The sequence below is a fragment of the Meles meles genome, chromosome 5 (genome assembly GCF_922984935.1).
Source record: "Meles meles chromosome 5, mMelMel3.1 paternal haplotype, whole genome shotgun sequence".
Lineage (NCBI taxonomy): Eukaryota > Metazoa > Chordata > Mammalia > Carnivora > Mustelidae > Meles > Meles meles.
In genome coordinates, this window is record NC_060070.1 from 58365933 (window position 1) to 58384334 (window position 18402).

General features: G+C 38.4%; 1 protein-coding gene across 3 annotated transcripts in view; it reads right to left on the reverse strand.

Annotated features, from left to right (window-relative positions):
- Positions 1 to 17950, reverse strand: part of GRM1 (glutamate metabotropic receptor 1) — a 440097-nt gene extending 422147 nt beyond the window's left edge. For 2 of the 3 annotated variants that reach the window (XM_046004121.1, XM_046004122.1), the window contains exons 1-2: positions 17884 to 17950; positions 15428 to 16450 (exon numbers count right to left, since the gene is read on the reverse strand). In XM_046004121.1, the coding sequence (XP_045860077.1) occupies positions 15428 to 16127 (700 nt within the window). In that variant the 5' untranslated portion in view covers positions 16128 to 16450; positions 17884 to 17950. Of the gene's footprint in view, positions 1 to 15427; positions 16678 to 17883 lie in introns of those variants that run through there. The other variant, XM_046004123.1, reaches the window with a different exon arrangement.
- Between the last annotated feature and the right edge of the window lie 452 nt (positions 17951 to 18402).

Genomic DNA, 18402 nt, shown 5'->3' on the forward strand with positions numbered 1-18402 from the left:
AGTGAGAGAGCACTGGAGCACAAAATCAGAACTTTTAGAAGTCTGCTCCACCAAGGAACATCATTCCAGAAGCTAAGCAAGTGATGGAACCCTTGCGGGGACAATGTAGTCTCAGGACCCGCAGGGATACAAAAAGACCAGGGATGTCTAAGTGTGGCAGAGCTCCCAGGTATCAGAGCAGGGAAGCTGGCTACAGAGATGGAGCCAAGCAGTGATCTCTCAACTTATAATTACCTTAAAATGTTATCCAAGGCACAGTTGGACTACTACTGTTCGAGCACAGACACCAAAGTGGCAGATCTGGGGAGACCCCCCCTTCTTCCTCCTCCAGGAGGAGTGGTATGAGAGCATGCTGCAGGAGTCTGCTGGGTTTGGAGACTGCAAACGGGGCCGTGTGCCAGAGACAGAAATGCTCCATCACAAGCTGGGTGAGCTCGGAGTTTGACCAGAGACTAGGGAAAGGGAAGGAATTGACTACATTTTTCTGATGGTGCATTGAAGAGTGAGGCCCTGAGCTCTCGCTCCTATGGTGCCAGAGATTGCAAGGCCACCATTTTCATTCCCTCCCTCCAAAGCTGTATGGAAAGTGTTCAGGGAATAAAAGCTATGGAGAGCAAACCCAAGCAGGTTAATTAGCCAGGCCCCTGGGAAGAGCAATGCAATTCTGCCTCAGGCAAAGACATTTGAGAATCACTGCAATAGGCCACTCTCCCAAAACATCAGCAAGAACATCCAGCCAAGACCAAGCTCACCAATCAATGAGAACTGCAGAACTCCAGAGCTAGGGGAAAGCAATGCAGAGAATTCATGGCTTTTTCCCATGACCCTTTAGTCTTTCAAAGTTCAATTTTTTAATTTTATTTTTTTCTTATTCTATTTTTTTAATTTTTCCTCTTTCCTATTTTAACATTTTTAACTATTTTATCTTTTTCATTGTTTTATTTCATCCCTTCATTTTATTTAAACTTATTTCTTGTATACATATAGCAGTTTTTTTCTTTAAAATTTTGGGATACAATTTCTTCTAATATATCAAAATACACCCTAAATCTAGCACATAGCCTTGTTCTAGTCTCCAGCCTGATTATATTCTTTCCTCTTTTTTTTTCTTTTTTCAACCAACTTCTTATCAATTCCCTTTTTAGAATTTTTTTTAAAATTTTCATCTTTACACTCATATTCCATCCCTTCATCATGTTTACCTTATTTTTGTATATATATATATATATATATATAAGTTTTTCTTTTTTTAAAGTTTTGGGAGGTAATTTCTTCTAACACACCAAAATACATCCAAAATCAAGTGTGTGGCTCTGTTCTATTTGCCAGTCCAATATATATATACACACACACACATACATACATATACATACACAAACACACACACATACATATATATTTCTCCCCCACCCCCCCATTCTTCTCCCCCTGGGTTCTGATTTCTTCTGATTTGGTATATTTTTCTGGGGTCGTTGCTACTCTTTTAGTATTTTGTTCTTTCATTCACCTATTCTTACCTGGATAAAATGACAAGGCAGAAAAAAATCACTGCAAAAAAAAAAAAAAAAAGAAGAAGAAGAGGAAGTACCTATGCCTAGGGACCTAGCCAATATAGACATTAGTAATATGTCAGAACTAGAGTTCAGAATGATGATTCTCAAGTACTAGCTGGGCTCAAAAAAAGCACAGAAGATATTAGAGAATCTCTTTCTGGAGTAAAAAAAAAAGAACTAAAACCTAAACAACTTGAAATCAAAAAAGCTATTAATGAGGTGCAATCAAAAATGGAGGCTCTTACTGCTAGGATAAATGAGGCAGAAGAGAGAATTAGTGATATCAAAGACCAAAGGATAGAGAATAAAGAAGCTGAGTAAAAGAGAGAGAAAAAACTACTAGACCACAAGGGGAGAATTGAAGAGATAAGTGATACCATAAGACAAAACAATATTAGAATAATTGGGATCCCAGAAGAAGAAAGATAGAGAGGACAGAAGGTATATTGGAGCAAATAATAGCAGAGAATTTCCCTAATTTGGTGAAGGGAACAAGCATCAAAATCCAGGAGACACAGAGAACCCCCCTCAAAATCAATAAAAATAGATCCACACACCATCATCTAATAGCAAAACGTACAAGTCTTAGTGAAAAAGAGAAAATCCTGAAAGCAGCTCGGACAAGAGGTCCGTTACATACAATGTTAGAAATATTAGATTGGCAACAGACCTATCCACAGAGACCTGGCAGGCCAGAAAGAAATAGCACAATATATTCACAGCACTGAATGAGAAAAATATGCAGCCAAGAATACTAAATCCAGCTAAGCTGTCATTGAAAATAGAAGGAGAGATAAAAAGCTTCCAGGACAAACAAAAATTAAAAGAATTTGAGACTCCAAACCAGCCCTACAGAAAATATTGAAAGGGGTCCTCTAATCAAAGAGAAAGCCTAAAAGTAACAGATCAGAAAGGAAAAGACAATATAAAGTAACAGTAACCTTACAGGCAATACAATGGCACTAAATTCATATCTTTCAATAATTATCCTGAATGTAAATGGGCTAAATGTCCCCAATCAAAAGACACAAGGTATCAGAGTGGATAAAAAAACAGACCCATCAATATTCTGCCTACAGGAAACTCATTTTAGACCCAAACACACTTCCAGATTTAAAATGAGGAGGTGGAAAACAATTTACCATGCTAATGGACATCAAAAGAAAGCTGGGGTGGCAATCCTTATATAAGATAAATTAGATTTTAAACCAAAGACTATAATAAGAGATGAGGAAGGACACTATATCATACTCCAAGGGTCTGTCCAACAAGAAGATCTAACAATTTTAAATATCTATGCCCTTAATATGGGAGCAGCCAATTATATAAACAAATTAATAACAAAACCAAAGAAACACATTGACAAATACAATAATAGTAGTGGACTTTAACATCCTCCTGACTGGAATGGACAGATCATCTAGGCAAAAGATGAACAAGGAAATAAATGCTTTAAATGACACATTGAACCAGACGGACATCACAGATATATTTAGAACATTCCATCCCAAAATAACAGAATAACATTCTTCTCCAGTGCACATGGAACATTCTCCAGAATAGATCACATTCTGATCACAAATCAGGTCTCAACCAGCACCAAGAGATTGGGATCATTCCCTACATATTTTCAGACCACAGCACTCTGAAACTAGAACTCAATACAAAGAGGAAAGTTGGAAAGAACTCAAATACATGGAGGCTAAAGAGCACCGTACTAAAGAATGAATGGGTCAACCAGGAAATTAAAGAATTTTTAAAAATTCATGAAAATGAAAACACAACTGTTCAAAATCTTTGGGACACCGCAAAGGTGGTCCTGAGAGGAAAGTATATAGCAATACAAGCCTTTCTCAAGAAACAAGAATGGTCTCAAGTATACAACCTAACCCTATACCTAAAGGAGCTAGGGAAAGAACAGCAAAGAAAGCCTAAACCCAGAAGAAGAGAAATGATAAAGATCAGAGCAGAAATCAATGAAATAGAAACCAAAAGAACAGTAGAACAAATCAACAAAACTAGGAGCTGGTTCCTTGAAAGAATTAGTAAGATTTTTAAATCCCTGGCCAGACTTATAAAAAAGAAAGGAGAAAGAACCCACATTAATAAAATCATGAATGAAAGAGGAGAGATCACAACCAACACCAAAGAAGTACAAACAATTATAAGAACATACTATGAGCAACTATACACCAGCAAATTTGACAATCTGGAAGAAATGGATGCATTCCTAGAGACATATAAACTACCACAACTGAACCAGGAAGAAATAGAAAACCTGAACAGACCCATAACCAGTAAGAAGATTGAAGCCATCATCAAAAATCTCCCAAAAAACAAGAGCTCAGGGCCAGATGGCTTCCCAGGGGAATTCTTCAAACATTTAAAAAGAATTAATACCTATTCTCCTGAAACTGTTACCAAAAAAGGAAATGAAAGGAAAACTTCCAAACTCATTTTATGAGGCCAGAATTACCTTGATCCCAAACCAGACAAAGACTCCATCAAAAAGGAGAATCATAGACTAATATCCTTGATGAACATGACGCAAAAATTCTCACCAAAATACTAGGCAACAGGATCCAACAGTACATTAAAAGGATTATTTACCATGACCAAGTGGGATTTATTACTGGGCTACAAGGTTGGTTCAACATCCACAAATGCATTAATAAAAGAAAGAACAAGAACCATATGATAATCTCAGTAGATGCTGAAAAAATCTTTTGACAAATACACATCCTTTCTTGATCAAAACTCTTCAAAGTGTAGGCACAGAGGGTGCATACTTCAATATCATCAAAGCCATCAATGAAAAACCCACATCAAATATCATTCTCAATGGGGAAAAACTGAAAGCTTTTCTGCTAAGGTCAGGAACACAGCAGGGATGTCCACTGTCACCACTGCTATTCAACAAGTACTAGAAGTCCTAGCTCAGCAATTAAAGAAAGAAAGAAAGAAAAAAAGAAAGAAAGAAAGAAAGAAATTAAAGGCATACAAATGAGCAAAGAAGAAGCCAAACTCTCACTCTTTGCAGATGATATGATACTTTATGTGGAAAACCCAAAAGACTCCACTCCAAATCTGCTAGAACTTGTACAGGAATTCGGTAAAGTGTCAGGATATAAATCAATGCACAGAAATCAGTTGCATTTCTATACACTAACAACAAGACAAAAGAAAGAGAAATTAAAGAGTCAATCCCATTTACAATTGCACCCAAAACCAAAAGATACCTAGGAATAAACCTAACCAAAGAGGCAAAGAATCTGTACTCATAAAACTACAAAGTACTCATGAAAGAATTTGAGGAAGACAAAAAGAAAGGGAAAAATGTTCCATGCTCATGGATTGGAAGAACAAATATTGTGAAAATGGGCATACTACCTAAAGCAATCTACACATTTAACACAATCTCTATCAAAATACCATCAAATTTTTTCAAAGAAATGGAAAAAATAATCCTAAAATTTGTATGGAACCAGAAAAGACCCCAAATAGCCAGAGGAATGTTGAAAAAGAAAATCAAAGTCGGTGGCATCACAATTCCAGACTTCAAGCTTTATACAAAGCCTTAATCATCAAGACAGTATGGTACTGGCACAAAAAGAGACATATAGATCAATAGAACAGAATAGAGAGCCTAGAAATAGACCCTCAACTCTATGGTCAACTAATCTTCAACAAAGCACAAAAGAATGTGCAGTGGAATAAAGACAATCTCTTCAAAAAAATGGTGTTGGGAAAATTGGACAGACACATGCAGAATAATGAAACTGGACCATCTCCTTATACCACACACAAAAATAGACTCAAAATGGATGAAAGACCTAAATGTGAGACAGGAATCCATCAAAATCCTTGAGGAGAACACAGGCAGCAACCTTTTCAACCTCAGCTGCAGCAACTTCTTCTTAGAAACATCTCCAAAGGAAAGGGAAGCAAGGGCAAAAATGAACTATTGGGACTTCAAGAGCAAAAGCTTTTGCACAGCAAAGGAAATAGTTGACAAAACCAAAAGACAACTGACAGAATGGGAGAAGATATTCACAAATGACATATCAGATAAAGGGCTAGTATCCAAAATCTACAAGGAACTTATCAAACTCAACACCCAAAGAACAAATAATCCAATCAAGAAGTCAGCAGAAGACATGAACAGACATTTTGGCAAAGAAGACATCCAAATGGCCAACAGACACATGACAAAGTACTCAACATCAGCTGGCATCAGGAATATGCAAATCAAAATCACAGTGAGATACCACCTCACACCAGTCAGAATGGCTAAAATTAACAAGTCAGGGAACAACAGATGTTGGAGAGGATGTGGAGAAAGGGGAACCCTCCTACACTGTTGGTGAGAATGCAAGCTGGTGCAGCCACTCTGGAAAACAGCATGGAGGTTCCTCAAAAAGTTGAAAATAGAACTACCCTACGATCCATCAACCACACTACTGTGTATTTACCCTAAAGATACAAATGTAGTGATCCAAAAGGGTATGTGCACCCGAATGTTTATAGCAGCAAGGTCCACAATAGCCAAACTATGGAAAGAACCTAGATGTCTATCAACAGATGAATGGATAAAGAAGATGTAGGATATATATACAATGGAATACTATACAGCCATCAAAGGAAACGAAATCTTGCCATTTGCAACAATGTGGATGGAACTAGAGGGTATTATGCTGAGAGAAATAAGTTAATCAGAGAAAGACCATTATCATATGATCTCCCTGATATGAGGAATTTGAGAGGCAGGGCAGGGGGGTCATGGAGGGTAGGGAGGGAAAAAATGAAACAGGATAGGACTGGGAGGGAGACAAACCATAAAAGACTCTTAATCTCAGGAAACAAAGTGTAGGCTGCTGGAGAGTGAGGGGGTAGGGATAAGATGGCTGGGTTATGGACATTGGGGAGGGTATGTGTTATGGTGAGTGCTGTGAAATGTGTATGCCTGATGATTCACAGTCCTGTACCCCTGGGGCAAATAATACATTATATGTTAATAAAAAAAATTTTTTTACGTAACACAAAGTTGAATTAGTTCTGGCTTTGCTTCTGACAAATATTACAGTCTTGGGTAAGTCATGTTATTTTCCTGGACCTTTGTTTTCTCAAGAAAGAAAGATTCTTAAAATCTATAGCACATGCTACACTTTTAACCGTGAATTTCATTTTTATCTTATGTTACCAGGTTTTGAATCAAAAATGTATATCTGATTAACTGATTTCACGTATTTGCTCAATATTTATCAGCTAAGAAGAGCTAATGTCTTAAGAATCTGTTTCTCTCATGGCAGTTTAACAAAAGCAGTGAAAGTTAGTTGTATAGACCATCTACTTGTTCTCTGAAACAGTGTTATGAGGTAAGTAATATAGCAGTGATTATCATTCCCATTTTACAAATAAAATGAAACAAATATATGGTGTTTCCCATAGTCTTCTGTGCATTTATTTTTTTTTCAAATGATTAACTTTTTTAGCCCCTGAATCTGTAACTACCTATACAAGTATGTCTCTTCTGACAAACTATGGGACCCTTGATAATAATAATAATAAGAAGAATGGCAATAATAATAGTTATAATTCTTTCAATTTATGTATTCTTAGTACCAACACCAGTGTCTGACATATAATAGACACAATGTATTTGCCAATGCATAAATGATCATGTCTTCATTAGAATGCAAATATAGGTTTACTTTGTAACCAAAGAATTTCTCCCCAAAATCTTTTTGTACTCCAGTTGCCAATTTAGGGTTTTATCAGAATCATTTAGATAATCACCTTGAATTTTCAGTTTCTTATCCATGAAGTGACCAAAATAGATAATTCTAAAATTGATAAATGAGAATTTCTACATAAACCAATAAATTCTCTTCATAAAAACATTAACACTATATTTGATACCACAATACCACAAGTCTAAGAAAGCAAAACTTCCATGATGTTAAAATTATAATTCTTCCTGTAAATTCAGATTTTCTAAAAATATTTTTATTAACATATAATGTATTATTTGCCCAGGGGTACAGGTCTGTGAATCATCAGGCTTACACACTTCACAGCACTCTCCATATCATATGCCCTCCCCAATGTCCAAAACAAAACCACCCTCTCCATACCCCCTTTCCTCCAGCAACCCTCAGTTTGTTTTGTGAGATTAAGAGTCTATTATGGACAGGGCGCCTGGGTGGCTCAGTGGGTTAAAGCCTCTGTCTTCGGCTCGGGTCGTGATCCCAGGGTCCTGGGATCGAGCCCCACGTCGGCTCTCTGCTCGGCAGGGAGCCTGCTTCCTCCTCTCTCTTTCTCTCTGCCTGCCTCTCAGCCTACTTGTGATCTCTATCTATCAAATAAATAAATAAAATTTAAAAAAAAAGAGTCTCTTATGGTTTGTCTCCCTCTCGATCCCATGTTGTTTCATTTTTTCCTTCCCTACCCCCAAACCCCCACTCTGCCTCATATCAGGGAGATCATGTGATAATTGTCTTTCCCTGGTTGATTTATTTCGCTCAGCATGATACCCTCTAGTTCCATCCACATTGTTGCAAATGGCAAGATTTTATTTCCTTTGATGGTTGCATAGTATTCCATTGTGTAAATTCAGATCTTAAATGTTATAAGGACATTCATAGAGAGCAGCTAGACATGAAAAATAAATTAAATAAATAAATAAATGAATGAATAAATAAATGAATGAATTTTGAACACATAAATTACATAAATATTTCTATATTAAAACTTCAATGATACCTCTTTGATGGATAAGACAACCACATCATTTTCGCTTTACATCTCAGCCTGATTCTGGTTTCAACCATAGCTTCTCTGAAAATCTACTTAGATGTTGTTTCCAACCTAATGCATGATGTAGGAGTTATTTCTTCAGGCTTGTATGTGCTCACTAAAGTATCCTGTCCTCCACTGTGGTTTTCCAGCCCTCTCTGGTCTTACTATGGAGCATGCTGAAATATAGCTTCTGACAAATTTTTTCATGATGATAACACTCTAGCCACTGCCTGGAACGTTATTTAAAAATCCATAAAACAGTCATTATATATTAACACCATAGAGCACTGGGAGAAAAATTTTACTGCCCAAGAGGAATGGCAACTGCCAAGCCACATGATAGAAACATAAAATAGGGGTTGCCATCACTGTCTACCCTCTGCAGCCCAGGTACTTGAAAAATTTGTTCCAAAGCTAATGAAGTCATAGGGGATTGATGACATGTCAGAAGAATCAAGAAGAGTTCAATTTTTCTCAAAATAATGAAGATGTCTTTTTTTTATCTTTGTATTTCACCTTAATCCTTTGCACATAGTAACTGTTTACTAACTACTGATTAAAAAACTCACAAAATGGCCTAATGAGTCTACTTAATATAGGAAAAAAATAGCATATATAGAAACTCAAAAGTATGGCAATCTGGGGCCATTTTCAGTAGGAATAAGTGGCTTTATGTTTTTCAACAGGCGTCAAGATTACCACTGTATCTTAGCACTTGTAGTAATTGGTAATCATAATGACTCCTTTGTATATTTAAGGAAAGTGTTTATTAAACCTAGCATACTTTAAAAAATATCAGAAAACTGTATAGTATAGTTTGCAAAGATCACATTGTAAGATGTTTAAAATGTACATTATAGGATACTAGACATATGGAGATGATCACTTCATATTGTATGAAAACATCAAATAACTATGTTGTATACCTGAAACTAACATAATATTTTATATCAACTATAATTCAATTTTTAAAATGTAAAAGGTTGGAGTTTAAAGAAAACAACTCTCAAGTACCCAGGTAAGTCAGTTGGAGAATCAAGGCTCTGGATGAACAAGGATTTATTTGTATGTGAACATTTTTTTTTAAATCACAAATACAATACCTCATAACCATCCCTGGCTTTTCTTTTGCACACACACCCATGTTTGCTAATAATGTATGTGACCTTAGCCAAAGTGCACATTGAATTAAATATATTAAATCTTAGTTCATGCTGTTTAAACCTAAAGAATCATGGTTTTGAAACATAGTCCTGGCATGCCTGTAAATTACATTAAAATTCTCCTGGTCCTCCAGGATTGCAAAACTAAAGATAGTTCAGACTCTTCCTTGTCCCTGACAAAGGATTATCTGTTATTGTTCCCAAATTTTCAATAGCCTAATACACAGAATTCCACAATATTCAGGGGTGCCTGGGTGACTCAGTCCTTCGGCGTCTGCCTTCGGCTTGGGTCATGGTCCCAGGGTCCTGGGATAGAGCCTGCATTAATTTCCCTTCTCTGTGGGAAGTCTGCTTCTCCCTCCCCATGCCCTCTGCTTGTATTCCCTCTCTCACTGTCTCTCTCCTGTCAAATAAATAAATATTTATTTAAAAAAAGAATTCCACAATAACTAACATTTTCATGGTTAGTTTCTCCCATTTCCTTTAATAGATCTCCCCTATATATTTCAGTAAAATTCACTTAATATCTTTGAATCACATCAAACTCTACTTGGGCATATCTTTCTTGAAACCAAAACTCTTTGGCATATGCTTCAAGATTCTCCACTTTTTGTCCTTCATATCAATAAACAGTCACAGAGTCACAGAATATAAGAATCCACATTTGAGTTTTTATTTTTATTCTCAGTTCTTGGACCATACTCTCCACTCCAGTGAAGCTAACCCACCTACTTTACCCCTCATTCTTACTACTGCTTCTAACTTTTACAAATGTCATATTAAAAAAAAAAACAAACCCACACATATTAATCAATATTATTTTCTCTGGATTTTTTCTAGCTAATTAAACTGACCAGTATTTTCTTTCAGTGTTCCTTAAACATATATAAATTCATGTTTCTAAATATCTACACTTATCTTTTACTTGTTTTACATGTGTTCAAACTGTACCACCTTTACAGTGTAAAGTACTTAGTAACTGCAACCAAGGCTTCAAATTTTTAATATGCACTTTTTGGTATAGTAAATTTTCAATTAAAGTTGAATATATAATGGCTTTTCATTTAAAATTACTTATATTGATTTATTTATCTATAAACTGGTACAGTATATAGTGGAAAAACATACTGTCAAGGAAATTTATAAAGGCCAAGTGACCACCAGAGTTAGCCAGGAAGTAGTTTGCTGGTGATGGACAATAGGACCCTCTCTTACTTAGTTTCAATGTATATAATTAAATCCTGAGGGGGCACCTGGGTGGCTCAGTGGGTTACAAGCCTCTGCCTTCAGCTCAGGTCATGATCCCAGGGTCCTGGGATCGAGCCCCACATAGGGCTCTCTGCTCTGCGGAGAGCCTGCTTTCTCTTCTCTCTCTACCTGCTTGTGATCTCTGTCAAATAAATGGGTGGAATCTTTAAAAAAAAAAAATCCTGAGGACACAAACCTGGTCCTAAAGTGATGCAGAGATGAATTAAATAATCAAATCCTAGAAGTTATTGACAAGGCAGATTTAAGCTAATAATTTTACATTTAAAAAGAAATTAAAATGACCTACTCTCAAGGAAAAATATATCAATATTAATAATTGTCCAATCATCAAGAGAAGGCGATATGGCCCAGCAGCAGTAAATATGCTTTAAAAGACTTCTGGATAATAACTTTTCTAAGGTCTGCTTGAATTATCTGTGATGATGAGGGAATTAAAAACTAGAATAAATGAGTAAGAGAACTGGTGTGGTATAACATAAAGGAGAGAGGATTTATTGATGACAAATATCACATGAAAGAGGAATTTAAATTGTTTTGGATGACTCCCAGTGGTTGATGGAGAATTAGTGGAAATTTCAGGGAATCAGGTCATTACATGAAAGCTAATAGGTGAAATTCTGCTTCTCACTTTAAATCCTATATTCTCCCACTCTGGTTAGAAATCCTAATCACAAATAGGAAACTCAGAGCATACAGAAACTAGTATTTGATAAAGATAGTGGTGTTTTAATCTTCTTTAACTGGTTGACCTAAATAACCTTTGAAGATACTTTCATTCCATATTTTGTGATAAGATAGAGCAATTTATTAAGGTAACTTATTGTGAAATAGGTTGGAATCAAGATAAGAAAGATATAAAGAAAGTTGCTGGTGTGTAGGTAGAAAATATGATATTTAGTAGACGTAAAATTCTTATATCTACCTTCGTTAGCAAAGTGATAGTTCACTGACTTTGGAGGGTTTTCCTCTGATGCCATTGGACAATTAAAGTAAGTTTTATATAAAAAAGAAAAAGGCTTCTAAAAAGAAAAAGATGAGATTTTGAAAAGAATCCCCCAACAAGGCCAATTTCATATAAAATGTAAGCAAGCATTAAAAAAAGGTGCACCACAATGAAAATGTAACTGCAAACAAAAAAGCACCACATATAGTGAAGGGCACTGTATAGGACCATAACTAAGCCCTTTGTCGTAACAATATTCATCGGACATTATAGGACAAAATACTGATAGAGAATGGCTTAAAACAATGAAAATGTATCCAATCAAGGAAAAAAAGAACTTTTTGAAGCTACAAACTCAAGGAATATTCTTTATTGGACTTGTTCAATGTTTTTATTGTAGTCAACTAGAATTATGGTAAAGTACTGCTTTCTATAAGTTTTTGAAATGATAAATTTGATTCTTGATGGAGAATCTGCATTTCATTCACAAGGATGAAATACCCTGGCCAAGATAATCTTCACAGAAGTAGGCTATTTTTGTATTTTATGCTTAGCATATTTAAAGACACATACTCCAGGTGAGTAGCTTCCTCCAAAATGCACTCAATTTTTATTTGTGAATAAGTCTCTATTACTCCAGTGACTATCCTTCAACAGATTCTACCTCAATAGTCTCCTCAAGAACCAATCCTGGAAATTTTCTGGAGCGCCTACTGCAGGTAACTACATGTACACCAATTGTTTTATGTCAGGTAAACTGACAGTTGTTATGGCCCAAAGGGTAAGTGTGGCACAGATGATGTGGTAGAAGATTGAAAAGCTTGAAAAGAATATAACAACTGAATTCTAGCTAGTTTAAAAAAACAAACAAACAAACAGAAAATATCTCCAAGCTTAACTTCAAAATAAAATAAAATAATAAAGCGATATAAAAACAATTGGGACATTCAAATAATAGGATGCCCCAACTATGATAGTAAAGTCCATCAAAATTAACCATGAAAATGAAGACATGCTAGCCTAGTCACTTAGTACCTTTGATGTTAACTGTACTAGCCTAACTTCTAATTTAAAAAAATACATGATGATAAATTAACTAGAGATGGCTAATTTGGAAAGGAGAGGTGAAGGTCATTGGAGGTTCCAGAATTTCTAAGTTCCAAATTGCTAATATCCAAACTGGCCTCCTTCCTGAGTAGTGCCCAGATGGCAGAGACAACACTGATATGTGGTCTTAGCTGCTTTTTGACAAGGAACTGTCACCAGTAGGTGACCCCATCAGTCTGAAGGCAGGAAAATTACTAAACGATGCAAGTAAATGCCTGCAGGCCGGTACACCATGGGTCCCTGAGAAGCAGGAGGGCAGAACCTCAGGAAAAATGAATTTTCAGCTGGAACTTATACAAAAGAGACTGTTATCTTTCTTTGCAGATAAATGAAAATAAAATCAATTTAGTTTCCACAGATATTATGTCTAATAAGAAAAGAAACAAATTCTCCTTTAGAAGATATAAGATCTATAAAATAGGCAAGGTGAACAGCATAAACTCTTGGTAACAGACACAAAAGTTAGCTCTGATGCTGTTCTATGAACACATTGTAGTCTGGAATCAATTACTATAATAGTATGGAGACATAATCTCTGCCACACACATCATTCAGAATGTACAAAGAAAACAAAGTAATCCAACCTAATATAAGGGTGAAATTTTAATATGAGCCCTTCCTGAACAAAATTGGCAAAATAGTCCAATTAATTTTCCAAAAACATAATTCTATTTGTCAGAAAGCAACCCACTATTAGCAATTATTTTTAGCAAAGTGATGCAACTGAAAAACAAATTGAAGATTGTCTTTTCTCTACTCTTCTCTTCCCCCCAAATAAAATGGTATTATATTAAAATATGGAAAATAAAACTAGTATATAAAAGTGATGAAGTATTACTGCTTGAGGGAGGAATTTATACTTCTTATCTCTATAAACCATGACCTATCGCAATGGAGGGAGGATAATTTAATATTTAAGTCACATGTCATCTCGATTTTGCCGTTTCCTTTTAAAGAGATCTAATGCTGATAATTAACACATCTTTAATTTGTGCTTTCAAGTTGTTCCACCTAAACACTAGAGGAAACTATGTTAAACATTAAAATACAGGAAATTAACATTAGACATTTGTGTGAGAGATTAACATTTGAAATTAAAATTGTGTCTTTAAAAAGTTGTATGAGATTTTGTTGAAAAAGAGGTATGCAATTCTCTTATTAAAAATCAAGATTCAGAAATGTGAGTCAGTTGTAATAATTCACAATATTGCAGCAGAAAGTTTTTTTCCCCAAAAGCATTCTCCAAAATTATAATGTATAACTCTACATTATTTTTGTTTGTCTTGAAAACTCTGTCCCTTTATAAATAAAGCACTGGTATTCATTAACAATCACCATATAACCACTTCAGTAAGAATGCTTCTTAATTTCTAAAATCAGATTCACACCAGTAACTGAATATTGTGAAACTCTTAAAGGAATATGAAGTCATGCCTTTCTTTCCTGGCCTTCCTTTTAGTAATTTGGTATGAAGAAATATGAATGCAGCAATATCCTCAAGATTCTCTTCCGTATGCCAGCATATATACGTGAATTGTCCTAGGCATTAATGTTTAATCAGTTTCTTTGTAAATATAATCAGTGAGTTAAGAATAGATGACTCAAAGTCTCATTTTATCCCCAAATCTGTACAGGCTATGAGGAGGAGAATAAAGGAAATCTTTATAAGAAATACTTTGAGAAGTCATGTGAGTAAGTCTATAAAAATAAAAGTTTTAACCTCAAGTAAATCTATTTCATTTTAAAAAGCCATTTTAATAGCTACTATCCTTTTATTAGTAATTGATCTAACTAAATTCTAATGAGCAAAGTCATTGGGTAAGGAGAAAAAAATTAGAAACCAAAACTCAAACCCAAGAAGTCACCAGTACTATCTCTCAAAAACAAGAACATTCATGGGAGGAGTGAGGGCATCTGGACAATTTTAACATATGTAATAGAAAGAAAATAAATAAATGATTTAAATTATTTACTTCTCCATTGTATCTAAGACACTCCAGAATTTGAAGTAAGTTTCTGATTTACTGAGGGAGACAAATGACTGCATTAATCCAACATTCACAGGTAAACTTTGGACATGAAAGGAGGGACACACTAAGACAAAGAAGAACCTTCAGATATTCAAGATAAGATCAAGCTTTCAAGCCCAATTTAGGGGACAGCGGGTTTTTTTGGGGTTTGGGTATTTGTTCGTTTTCTTAATTGCTCATATTCGAATAGTCTACTAAACTTGGAAAATCATAGCCAGTCACTTAAGGGTAGTATACCACCTTGGGCAAACAAGGCTTTCAAACACAAACTTAGAATGTGAGGACAAACATCTAAGTCCAGAAACTACAGTTGGAAACTGTTCATGGAGAGTTTGTATCTGATAGGCTCCTACTATCCCCAGAACACCATGGGGCCCGCAGTTTTCCTACACTATAATTACAGAATGAGGATAAAAGGCAATGCCTTGTGGGCGTGTACTGACAAGGGTAAATTCTGTTCCCCACAGTGTTGTTAAGAAACAGGGACAATACTATGATCACGAACGCACATCATGCAATGCACTCGCTTTCTCTGTACCTTTCTTTCCCAAATACAATGCCTACCTTCTGTGTGGACTGCAGAGACATAGGTCCAATTGTAACGTTTGACTATATCAAGCATTGCCCTTGCTTGCAAAGTGTCAGAAGGGACAACCCTCAGGAAGTATTTGTACAAAGTTTTGTCACTCAGGTCGATGCTCGTGGCAGAATACGCAATCTGGGGGATGTCGAAGAGCTGGAGCAGGTTTTGCACTTGAATGGCCACGGAGCTGGAGCCTGGCCCGATCACCCCCGCAATAGGCTTTTTAGTCCTGCCTAAGGGGAGGGACTGGCCATCAGGCAGGCACCGGTTGAGCCCATCCTTTTCATCTCGAATGGAAATCAAAGAGTCCCTAATGAACTCAATGCTCTGCTCCAGAGCCACGGAAGAGTGCCAGCAGGAGTCCCGAATCTCACTGCCTAGAGTGATATTGGGCAGGAGGACCGGGTCCGCGTTAATCTTATCCAATGTATGGAACATGGCCTCCACTCTCTGGATGCCATACTGCTCCCTGATCTCTCCACACTTCCTCTCGGGCACCTTCTCCGCCGGCGGCTGGTGGTGGACTGAAAAGAGGGCTCCAATGATGACATCTCCGTCCATTCTGGCCACCGAGCGCTGAGACGAGGCTCCCGCCAGCAACACTCTCCTGCTGGGTCCCCTAGGAAGAAGGGACATCTCCAAAAAGATCGCTGGGAAAAAAACTAAGAGGAGCCGGACCATTGTGCTGAGGACGCGATCCACAGCCGGCCAGCCGCTTTCCCACGCTCGTCCTGCCAGCAGGTTCTGCGGGCTCCCAACGTAGACAGATGCCCGACGCCTGCCTCCCCCAGCTCGGTCCTGCTTGCCAACACCGCTGGTCCAACACTTTCGCCGCCGGCGGCGCCCCCGCCTCCTTCCCCTCCTCCTCCTCCTGGTCCTCCAGGACCACCTCCTTGTCCTGGAGGCGTTTCTAGGGGAATTCGAGCTCCCTTCTTCACCGGTGCATCAAAGTAAACTGCTCAAGAGTACAATGGACGTCGCGGTGGCAAGCCCTAGGCTAGACGCTGCGGACAAAAAAGGAAGAAAATCAAAGCTCCGTTATCACAGGACCTGTTTCAAAACTCCGGGTCAGTGATGTTAATAGTTGTCCGGTGCATTTCATTCCAGCACCTCATGATATCGGCTGGACGCAGGCAGCTATGGCCAAGGCAGAAGGTGGTGTGTCCTGTCCGCAGTGCCCTCATCGGTCCCTGGAGGCCCAAAGCCCCACCGACCCTCCACCTCCTTCAGCTTCAAGCCTTTTCCAGGTCGCCAAATACCATTACACTTGCAGACTTGACGGGGAAGGGAATAAAGGGGAGGCGGAGCTAAATCTTTTAACCCAAAAGAACTTTCCGGGTTTAGAAAGATCAACTTTTCCCAGAAGAAATCTGGAAACTCATTATGAAGGTGGAAGGATTACTTCAAGCTGAACGCAAAAAAGGAATGTACTTTTACTTTAACTTCGAGGGGTTGAAGAGACCTCAACATACAACCCCAGTAGTAAATATAATTTGTCAGGTTGAGGAAATCCATATTAGTTACTAAGGCAACGCCTGGTAAAGTCTCGGCTTGTCAGAGTTTGGTATGTCTCCCACACCCCCACCTCCCTCAAACCCCCCACACACCCAAGAAGTCAGGCTTACTGTAGATGTTCAGGGAGAAAGGGTGCAGGTAAGGTAACTTGTCTCCCGAGATGGAGGGTGGAAGGAGGGGGGTGGAGGGGGCCCCTGCACTCGCCTAAATCGGGACCTTTGGCTTTGCACATTTCTACAAAGGAAAGGAAGGGGAGCTTCTGGAGAGCTCTTGCAGCCATAGCTCAAGCTCCGCCGCTTTCAGAACCCTGGACAGTGCTCAGACCTGCTGCAAAAACATTCCCCCGCAGCGCCTGGAGGGGACGCCTTGACCAGCGAGTTGCAATTCTTTGATCCCCTCCCAACCCCCGACTTCGCTCTTTCAACCCTCCTCCCAGCGTTCTTTACACACACACACACACACGCATACACACACACACACACCCCTCTCCTTGACTCCCCCTTACCCCACCCCCCGCCATTCTCACTCTCTTCTTGGAGCCAGTGTTTCGGCAGGTATATTCAAACCAGTCCGCTTCGGGGGTAGAGGCGCCAAATCTCAGCCGCCTGTGGGGCTGAAGTTGGCTCCCTCTCATTTTCCCCAGCTCCCTTTCTCAAGGTTAGAGTCGGAGGAGAAAGGAGCTAGGGGAACGGGCGGGGAGCAAGAGCATAGGAGGTGAGCCAGGCAAAAGGAGGAAGACAACCCAGGCATCCACGGGTCCCGACGCTTCACAGGGATGCTAGACTAAAAGAAAGCGGAGATGCCCCTGGGACCAGGAGGAAATCCCATAGATTGGGACTGTGTCTGCCACTGTGGGTGGGTTTCACCGCCCGGAGGTGTCTGCTCACCTGGCTCTGCTTGGAGAATTGGACTTGAGACGTACCTGTGTCCGGGTAGACAGCGCTATGGTCCTCGGGCCAGAACACCGCTCGGGCCACGCTCGGTTCGCAGACGACTCAGCTCTAATCCAGACGGTGCAAGGATGCGATCTGGGCTGTACACTAGTGCCCTCTTTCTTCAGCACTATTTTACCGCAAGGAAAAAAGAGGGAGGGGGAGGGGGAAAAAAACAGGTCACCCAAGGCTTGTCTATTATCTCATGCATAAAAATCAGTCCTTTGATGGAGGAGGGAGGGGGGAAAAGCTTAGGGAGAAGTGAGAAGTATTAAGTTTTCTACTACCAGAGGGTCCTTAAGGAAGCTGCCAGATATATGAATAGTCAGATCTGGCAAAAGGAGTGGGGAACCTCTTGGGCTGCTTTAGGTGAATATTCTTTGTATATATTTCAAGGAGAAATACATTTTCTCTCCCCGGAAGTAAAGCCTATACTGAGGGAAACAGAGTTACTGCATGTGTAGACATCTAGAGAAAGTCTATTAGTAGGCTTCAGGGGAAAGGATGAA